This window comes from Castor canadensis, chromosome 2 (assembly GCF_047511655.1).
Source record: "Castor canadensis chromosome 2, mCasCan1.hap1v2, whole genome shotgun sequence".
NCBI classification, from domain to species: Eukaryota; Metazoa; Chordata; class Mammalia; order Rodentia; family Castoridae; genus Castor; species Castor canadensis.
In genome coordinates, this window is record NC_133387.1 from 79,261,935 (window position 1) to 79,272,523 (window position 10,589).

The 10,589-nt window shown below is 36.7% G+C and overlaps 1 protein-coding gene across 1 annotated transcript; it reads right to left on the reverse strand.

Moving 5' to 3' along the window:
• Positions 1–5,691: 5,691 nt before the first annotated feature.
• On the reverse strand, positions 5,692–6,278 carry Ferd3l (Fer3 like bHLH transcription factor). Its single transcript, XM_020154840.2, has one exon. It carries the CDS (start codon positions 6,190–6,192, stop codon positions 5,692–5,694), a length of 501 nt encoding a protein of 166 aa, XP_020010429.1. The 5' UTR covers positions 6,193–6,278.
• Positions 6,279–10,589: the final 4,311 nt, after the last annotated feature.

The following is a 10,589-nucleotide window of genomic DNA, read 5'->3' on the forward strand; positions in this document are numbered from 1 at the left end:
TCAAACACATTTACATTTTTGTCTTCTGTTGTTCACCAGTCTTTGATCTATTTCCATATTCTCATAGGCATTTTCTTCCCTTTTGAAGACTGGAAATCATAAAAAAAAAAAAAAACCTTCCCATAGCAGCTGCTTTGAGATCATCTACATTTGTTGGCTGCAGGTGGAAATCTCCTTCACACAGCCCTAAATAGAAGGTTGTAAAATTTAGCCTTTGAGAGAGCCAGACCATGGCAGCCTTGTGTATACTTTATCATCTCCAGAACATGTTAAGGTACTTTTGATCTCTGAAGGCAGTATCTTTCAAAGTGATGTGGTACTTATATGTGACCATCAGGCCTTTTTAGAAATTCCAGTGTCATGCTGTTTTCAATGATGAGTGAAAGAATGTTTAAGATGATAGGGATTGTATTTAATTGAGAGACTCTAGATCTTATTAAAACCCTCTTGTGAAGATCAAATGAGAGAAGGTATATGAATGGTGCCTTGAAAATAATAAAGTGCTAGGCAAACAGGCATTTTATTATGATCATTTCTATCATGTTACTTTTGCCAAATTCTTGACTTCTCTGAATATTAAAAGTTCATTGCTTTCTGCCAAGTTAAGGATAGAGTTCTACCAAATATTAGCCATAACAAGTATTTTAAAATATATTTATACTTTTCTTTGCATTTTCTTATACTTCTTCAAGGAATGCATTTAGGCACAGAATGAAAAATTTGGTGTCATAGAGAAAGTGGTAGAAATTTATAGGCTTTCATTTATAGAGATTTGAAGAAGTTTTTCCATCTTCTGGTATTTCATTTCTGTCAGTTTGCATTGCTTCTTTCCTTTCCTTCTCCTCCTCCGCCAGGTTTGGTTTTGAGCTTCAAATTCAAAGAAACCCCAAAGTCAAAACAAAATGGTCAGAACTGCTGACTCCTGTTTTGTAACCTTTTTTTAGTCCAGTAGTCACAGGAAGAGATGGTGCTGACCAGAACTTGGGAATAACTTTACCCAAAATGTTGGCAAAGTTTAGGAACCTCTGAGTGAACCTGAGCCAAGTTATAGATATATAGCAAAACTGTACCATTTTTTTCTAAAAATAGTAGAATATAGCTTAATGAAATAATATAAGCTTGTAATACTTAAAATTCAATATTGATCTGCCAGTTCTATTTGATAAATATAAAATATTGATCTAATTTTGAAATTATTTAAAATATTTATTATTTTCAAACATTTTATATTAAATGAATTCTTTTTATAATAGACTACTCTTAATAATATGAAGCTACAGGCGAACTGCACATGGAAAATGTTCTTGTGGCTTCATTCTCCTTGAAGTTCCTTTTGAAGATTTGTAATTATGAAGAAAAGGTATCTTAAAATTTTGTTATCAGGTTTCGTTTCAGAATTTTTATTGCCATGTTATAAACATTCCACAAGAGTGGTTTTCATAATGGAAATGCTGACAAATGTGATAACAAGAACCAATCCAAAGGTCTTAATTTTATGTTCTGCAGGATTTATTCACAGTAGCAGAATATTTGGTTCTGTTTCAGCACAATTTTTCAATATCTGCTTTCAAATTGGGCAAATAACAGTAAACGATGATCAGCCTGAATGTCTCCCTGTTGATGGAAAATGATTCTGATTATTTTTATTTTCCTTGGAATACTTAATTATGTCTTTTGAATATGATTTCTTTTAGATCTTTTCATGGTTTATATGTCTGAATACTAATAGTAATCTGATAGTTATGGGAAACTTAGTTTGAGACTAAAAGTATAGAGTACATAAATAAATTACCTCCAAGCAATGACTAAAGTGGAATTTAGATTCAGAATGACCAAATAACTTCAAAATTTCAAAAACTAATTAGTATAGTTTTCCAAAAGTAACTGACACCATTAGTATTTTAAACTAGTTAAAGTTAATAAAAAGCCATTATTCATTGATATGTCTATCAATGTTACCTTAGATAATAATAAAAAGAGTATGATAATTTTAACTGTATTTTGTATACTAAAAAGCCTTTTATTTAAATTACAATGATTATATGGATCTAACATTGGGAAAACTAAACAAAAACACATTCCTTTGACAAGGTGAATGATGAATTGGATTTCAAGTTAAGATGTGGCTCATTTGTCTTATCTTTATAGATGATTTAATGTAAGAAATAAGACATTCTATTTCTCTGTGTCTCTGATTCTTAGTAGGCTTCAAATTATTCCATTAGTGAAATTATTATAAAAATGCCTTAAAAACAACATTTTGAACATGTAGAAACTTACAAAGAGCTAAGCATTTCTAAAGCATAACAGATTAAAGAATGGTGGATATAATTCTTCTAGTAATTATGAGAAATAAATAGTTTTTCACTTAAAAACTCTTTAGGTATTATTTACTATGCTGAAGAGGCATTCAGTATAGGAATAGCAGTACTTACTAGGATCATAACAGACTGAGCTAGAATATGAGGAAGAGTATTATGGATGGCCTGACTTACTCTTCAGAAACCCAAGATGCTAATGGTCCTTGGTCTATATAAGTTTTGTGCTATTTCAGATTTTCAAAAGTGGACAAAACATTAAGATTGTGAGAACTGGACCCCACATTTTTCTTGCTCATCACTTGCAGATGAATAATTTTACTTTATAAAGCTGATATTCAGGTTATTGTCCAAAGCTCTGTTTATTTGAATAAAGGTCTTGGACAATTAGGAAAAAGGTACACACCCTTGGTTTTTTTTTGTTGTTGTTTGGTTGTAGCTGTTGATATTTTTTCTTGTTTTTTTTCATCCTAACATTTTTATGGCAGAGGTGGAAAGAGTCCTAGTGGAAAGACATAGTTAAAAAAAAATCATCTTGGGGGGAAGGAAGCTGATTTCATAACTAACCCAGTCCCATGGAAAGGAAAATTGGGAAAAGTTTTAAATGTTCTAGGCACTTCTATTTTGCACATGAATAATGCTAGTTGAATGTAAAATATTAAGTATTTGACAGAATCTTAACTATTTCCAAAAATATATACTACTTTTTATAATAGACAATATAACATAATATGAATGTTCTTAACCACTCTAACATTAGTGCTAATTTTATGTAACCTATTTTCTTAAAGGTCTTTTAAGGAATTTCTAATTCATTCTTCTTTGGAGGGGATTGGGAGTTCAAGAATCATGATACTTCACCATTATCTGTGTAAGATTGGGATAAGACATTATTTTAAACATGGAATATTATTTTTTTTGCCCTTTAAACACTAACCAATCACTCTTGAATCCCAACAGATAACTTCTTAAGTATATTCAACTAATGGAAACTTGAAATGTACTGAAACAAAATGAAAGAGTGAATAATGAAACAATTCAGTGTAATAGAAGAGAACTTTAAATGCTTATGACGGTGACCTTTATGTAATTCAAATAATCAGAGAACCATGGAAGACAAGTCTCTCAGTCTATTACTACTGCAACAGGGATGTATTTTAAGGCTGCTGCACTAGTTTCTCCCATCTAGCTTCAAATGGGGTCCCATCTACCCCAAATGAAAATGGGTGCAGTTTATATATCAGGGATTTGCAGCTTTGTAAAGTTTTATGCTTTATTTTCTCTGCATAAGAGCTTAGAAACTCTTGAGCCTTGTAGCAAACAACTCCAGAAATGTGTGGTAAACTCTCTTTAGATGTACATGTAACCACCATGAAAACCAATGAAAATTAAACATGCTATTAAAAGGATGACAAATTCCTTGGGGAGGGGGTGTTCCTGGAGGGGCAAGGAGACTGGCAGATTCCTGCAGTGCTGGAGAGATAGAGCATGAACTGGCAGAACCTACTAAGAAGCGACCATGGGCCATTTATAGTCACAGACTTCAAGTTCATGTTATCCAGTAATTTCAATTTTAGCGATCTAGTATTAGGAGATTACAGTAGACAGAGAAGACATTTATAAGGTTGCCCTTTGAAGCATCATTTATTTTTTAAAAAAAGAAAAAGCTGAGCTGTCCATCTATAAAGGATTTGGGTTAAGTTATGATCCATTGAATGACAGTTAAAATATAGTAAATAAAATCATTTTGAATATTTAAGGTATTTAATATTTAAAGGAAAAGTGCTCATTCTATACCGTACAGTAGAAAATTTACTATTCTAAAGTATTCCAAATTTGTTAAATATATTGAATTTCAACTGCCCAGAAAAAAATGACTAGAAGGAATTAGATGAAAATATTGCTAGAATGGTAGTGTGGGCTGATTAACATTTTCGTTTCTTTTCTGAGTGTTGAATTTTTGTTTCGCAAACTTTCTAGGGTGAGTATATATTATTTCTTAATAAAATGCATTTTATTTTATTTAGCGTCATAGGGAGAGTCGCGTGTGTGCGAACTAGCGCGCAGGAGTTTGTACTGTACAATAAAAAGCAAAATAAAGCTTTGGAATAATCACAGGACATTTATCCCTTAGGATTACTGGATGTACAATTAGCTGGGCATTATTTGCTCCAGGTCCTCTCCTTGCTAGAAAGTCACCCAGAAGGAAGATTTGTGGAATGGCAGAGGGTCCAAACGAGATGGTGTCTCTGCACGAACCCGCTTCAACCTCATCTCCATAGCAGGCATTTTGCAGTCACAATATACCTCCCCTTTGCACCTTCCGCCTTTCCTTGCAGTTCCTAAAGGCCATTAAAACGAAAGCTATCTTCCTTACATACACCTTAATATTTAAAAAATGTGCGCTCAGGCGGCGCAGCAGCTTGAATGATCCCAACTCTTTTCCTTTCCAGTGGCGACCCTTGGAAGCGTTGTGGGGAGGCGAAGGCGCGGGGGCGCCCAAGGCCCTCTATGCCGGGGAGTGTCTGAGATCCTCCGCCCACCTCTCCTACCCAGGGTGGGGAGGAAAGCTAACAGGGCTGTTAGCGCTCCATAAAAGCTCAAAGCTTGGTGTGCGCTCTAGGTAGGGGCTGAATGCTTGCACCTTTGTCCTGAGGCATTCAGTCTCTTGACAAGTTAAGATTCCTCGTGTAGCTAAATGGTAGCCTTGTCCCGAAGGGAGGAAGGAAGGGATGGAAAGGTTGAGCAGGACAGAGCAAAAGGAAGAGGAGGGAGAGGGAGACTTGAAAGGACCAGACTCAAAAGGAGACCCGGAGTCCCGCGGCCTGTCAGAAAAGCCAGTACCATAGCAACCCTTGCAGGTCTCAGCTTTTGGCTGTACCCAACATCCTTGGTAGTGAAGCGCCTGCCAGGGATAGGTCAACAAGGACGCTTGAGTCTTTAAAAAAAAAAAAAGTAAGATTTTTATTATTTCTGAAAAAAAAAAAAAAAGGTAAGGAGGAGAGATTGGACCCTGTAAGAAACTCTGAAATCTGTTCTTTGAGGAGAGGACAAGCTTCCCATCTACTTGGCCCACAGGAGCCCCTGGGCTCGAGCCCTGATTCCCGGGGACTAACTTCTCCGCTTGCCCTTGAGCCCCACTCCTGTGAGGGCAATTGAGTATTGAGTGTATATTAACTACACAGCTGTAATTCTTCTCGAAGGCTGTGGGGAATTTTATAATCCCGAACCCAAGCTCCAGAAGGCCACAGGTTCAGTCTTGGGACGTTCCCCTTTGCCTTTTCAGTCGCACCAGTTGTCTGATCCTGCAACACTCCAGCCCAGCACACGCTCTCCCAGGCAAAGAGGGGGCAGGCTCCGTACCCCAGCTGGGTCAGCCTGTTTCCTTCTTCTCGCAGCTCTCCAAGAGCTCGGTCATGAAGGAGATGTAGACGATGGCCAGGCGTAGGGTCTCGATCCGGGACAGCCTCTTTTCATAAGCAAAAGTGGGCACCTTCCTCCGCAGCTGGTCAAAGGCCTCGTTGAGGTTGAACATCCGTTTCCTCTCCCGTATGTTGGCGGCCTGGCGCTGGGCATAGGTGATCACCCTTTTCCTTTTGGGGCGGCCCAGGAGGGATGTTACTCTGCCGCGCCCCTCTTCTTCCTCCTCCTCTTCGTCCCCTTCGTCTGCGTCGCCCTCCTCTTCTTCTGGGACCCCCTCCTCAAACTGCGCCAACCTCCTGGGTCTTCCCTCTCCCAAAGCAAGTCTTCGTTCCCCAAAAGGAACCCTGGGCTGGAAGTCACGGAGAAGAGGGTGCCTCGGGGAGACCAAAGACAGGTCTGCGACGAAGTCCAGCACGGTAGCGTCCACGCAGCTCTCCTGATAAGCCGCCATCGCTTCAGCTTGGCCCTGCGTCTCATGGATTTTTCACAAGGAGGAACGAAGCTGCCGATGGGGCTTCTTAACAGCCTTGAATCTGATGGGGCACCATCACCGACAAGCCGGGAGACATTAATATTTATAACCAAGCTGATAACAGGATTAGTTGCACCAATACGGAAGGCTGTAGCAGTGTCCCTCCTCTGAAAGTTGATGGAAGAAGACAAGCTTGAGCGCTCACGGAAGGCTCAAAGGGATAGGCCTCCAGATTGAGACCTTTTCGCTGCGCCACGCAGGACAGTTCCTTCTTGGAAACAACCCCAAGCTCTTACCTGCTGTGCCTTTTGTGTCTGTCCTCACCCCCGTAGCCAAGTGACTTCTCCAGACTCCTTATCTCATGTAGTTCTTTCATTTCAGTTTGGATTTTCAAAGTGAGGATGTTTTCCACCGCAATGGCTTCTCCTTGGCTTCAGGCTAGGAGTCCTGAATCTCGCCACCGTGTGCCAATGCATGTGAAGCAAGTGCTTGTGCGTTTAATGATGTCCTGAAGAGGGGCCCTTCCTGCTAGGGGTCGAGAAGAGCTGTTTGTCTGGTATCCTAGTGCAGCTGCTGCTGAAAGGCAAGACCTTCCATTAGCTTAAGTAAGCATGGCAAGGGGGCCCAGAGCGCATTCCCCAGAGTCGCTGTTGGAACCGGCTTTCTTTTTTCCTTCTAGGGCATTGCAAACAACTTTCCTCCTTGTTGCAAACCCCGACTTTTAAAGTCTGCTTGGACACAATCAGCCTACTACTGGAGATACTTGACTTTCCTCTCCTTGCCCTTATCTTCCTCTTATATAGAGGATTTTATTCGAAGGAAAAGGTTATGATAGCAATAAAACGAAAAAAAAAAGAGGAAGCTCAGAACATTTTCACCATTTGTGCTTTACTGTGTAATTTCCAACATGGGAACAAGCAACCCCTCCCCCATACAAAACTCCTTCAGTCTCCTTTCAAAAATCCTGTTTATCCTTGATAAATCAAAGGGTAGATTAACTCGCCATCTGCTGAGGAGTCCTTGGATTTTTAAACTGCTGATCAAGTATTTGTGAACGATGAAAAATCTTTACGCTTTTATCTCTCTTATTTTCCTCATTGAAGTGTAACATCCTACAGTAAGATTTAAGGATGGAAATAGAACTAATTGAATTTTACTTAAAGGAGATTCAGGGGTATCCATAGATAATTTTTGAGGCAAGAAAAGTATTTCAAATTTAGTGTGTTGGAAATGAAATTTTATTGATTTCATATTATCCCCAATTTTAACAACAATAGAGGTTCTTTTTTTCTCTCTTTGTTTACTGATAAGCTGTAGTTAATTATACAATGTTAGATTTAAAAAAATGCCCAGTGGGGCAAAGCAACGTGTTAAAATAGTTTCAAAGCTGGATTTTAAGAAACAGCCTAACAATATGAGTACAGAAGGTGCCTGATTTCAGGAAGAATATTGAGAACATCAGTCTTTATTAAGGGTGTAAGTTGCTCACTCAGTACATTGGACAGCTCCCAGAAAACACTTCTATCAAGTAGGCGCAATTCCTCTCCTTCTTTCTAGCCTTCCAGTGTGTAATCACAGCAAGAATGTCTGGTGTGCTATTGCATAGTAGGGTCACTCTAGATAATTATAATGTATTTTGCATTTCAAAACCTAAGAGAAAGGATTTTTGAAAGTTTTCATCATAAAGAAGTAACGAATATTTGAAGAAATATGTTTAACTTGATTTAAACATTACAAAATGTATACATGCATCGAAACATTGCATTTTACTTTGTAAATATGCACACTTTTTATGTTTTTATGTTTCAGCTAAAATTAATTTTTTAAATGCAGCATTTTTAAAATTCTTCTGTTTTTAATCATTTGATCTGGGCTCTTTCTTGACTTTTTTGTTCTTTGATAGTTTTTTTTCCTTTTCTCTTGCTGTGTTTACTCTTTCTTCCCTAACTTGTATTGTGATAACTCACACAGAAAAGAATTTGAATTTTTTTCTTTTCTTTATTTATAGCATATGATAGCTGTACATTGTAACCTTTATAAGAGTGTTTACACTGTATCTTAGATTCACCCTGAGTCCTTCTTCTTTTTTCCCCATCACTCCCTTCTTACCACAGTTTCAACAGGTCTCATTGTTCTGTTTTTATACATGAATACATGGTACTTTCACCGTATTCTCCCTCCTTTACCCTTCTCTTATGCTCTCCCCCTCCAACTGCTAGCAACACTTGGACAGGCTGTGTTTTACCTTCATGTCCATCATTTTTTAAAAGACATTTTTGTTTGTTTATTATGGTTATACAAGGAGTTTCATGATGACATTTCCATATATATACATATACATATATGTACATATATATACATATACATATATACATATATACACATGTATGTACATATATACATATACATATATGTACATATATGTACATATATGTGTTATACTCTGAATTTGTTCATCCCCTCTATTATTCTCCTTTCTACCTTAGTCCTCTTCTTATGATGATTTCAACAGGTTTCAGTGTCCATATTCATACTTGTATAGAAAGTACATCAATGATATTCACCTTTTTTACTTTCAAGAATTTTTTCTTAGAAAAAAAACAACAAAAAAGAATTCTTTCTTGAAATATGTTAAAGAGAAAGAGATTTTTGTTATGAACATCTACTTTTTTTTAACAAACTTTCTTGCAAAAGGAAGACAATGTCAGCAGTGGTTAAGAAACCAGTAAATTTGAGAATTGGTTTTTCTTTTGACAAGAAACAAAATACGATTATGAAATACTATTACAAATAGCGGTACTATAGATATCATTATAGGTCTTTTTGTCAGAATGTTTAGTCATTCTATCTAGGAGACAGCTAAAAGTAGAATAGACTATATATTTTTTGCTTCAGATATTATTGCTAAATTATTTTCCAGCTGAATTATAATAATTTACACTGTCACAAGTTATGTATTGGAATTGCAATTTCTTCACATCCAGTTCTTTCTTTTTGCCACTTTCTATTTTTCCATTTAAGCTATTTTGAAGATGTGCCAAAATGAGTATCACATTGTAGTTTTAATTTGCATTTTCCTGATGACAATAAAATTGAATATAATTTCCTATTAGACAATTAGGTTCTGGTTCTTTGTTATAAAGTGTTTGCTCAACTGTTTTTCTACTTCTTCCCTAATTTTTAATAGACTTTTATAAATCATTTATCAGATACATGTATTACAATAAGTTCTTCCAACTCTTTGGCTTTTTTTTCACCCTCTTTATGGCATACTTATAAATTTATTTCTATTTTTCATAGTGTTTTGTCTTCTTAATTCAACATTTTGTTTATGAGATTCATGCATAAAATTCTCATTGTTGAAAAGCATTTCATTGTGTGAATATTTCATCATTTATTATTTACTTTTCCCAATTGTTGTGATGATAAAATACACATAAGATTTACCATCTTAAACATTGTTTGAGGGTACAGTTCAGTGCCATTGAGTACACATTTAATGTTGTAGAACCACTGCTATCATCATTTCTCCAATGTTTTATTTTGTAAAGTGGAAAAATCTATATCCATTAAACAATACCTCCTCATTCTTTCCTCTCTCCAGCCTCTGGCGACCACCATTCTACTTTCTAAGAATTTGACGACTCTAGGTATGAGGATGAACAGTGAGACCAGGTCTCACGCCTACCTCCATTTCACTTCACCTTGTCATGACCCTTGTCATCTGGGATAATCATTACTGTGAGTTTGATGATCAGCAAGAGAGCTTGGCTTGCTACTCTTCTACCTTGTTACTTCCATTGTGTAAAATGTTAGAAACTGCATGTGGACAAACAAATCAGTGACAAGAATAGTCCAAGGACATGATCTTTGTTCTTGAGATTTGCAGGACAGAGAATAACCTGATGACTTAACAATGAGGATCAGATGTTCATCACTTAGCATTCTTCACCTGTGAGAATGCACCCAGTAGCTAGTGATCACACATATCTTATATAAGCCATCCCCAAATCAGCTTCTCAGAAAGATGGACTTTAAACAATAGTCCTCTATTTGTTTTTTGTTCAGATTACATTGCTTCTGAATAAAGTCATACTTGCCTCAACACCTTATCTCTGGCTGGAGGGTGGAAAGTGAAAGGAGAGGGTGAAGAGGGTTGAATATGAAAATAGGATAATGAAATCCATTAAGAATTGTTTTAAAAAAGGGGGAGAATAGATAAGAAAGAGTAATAGAGGGGGTGAGTTTGATCAAAGTACATTTTGTATATGCGGAAATATCACAGTAAGACTTTGTACAATAAATGTACATTAATTTTTTAAAAAATCATTGTCTTTGGATTGAATTGGCCCATCCTTTGATGAACAACCACTTAG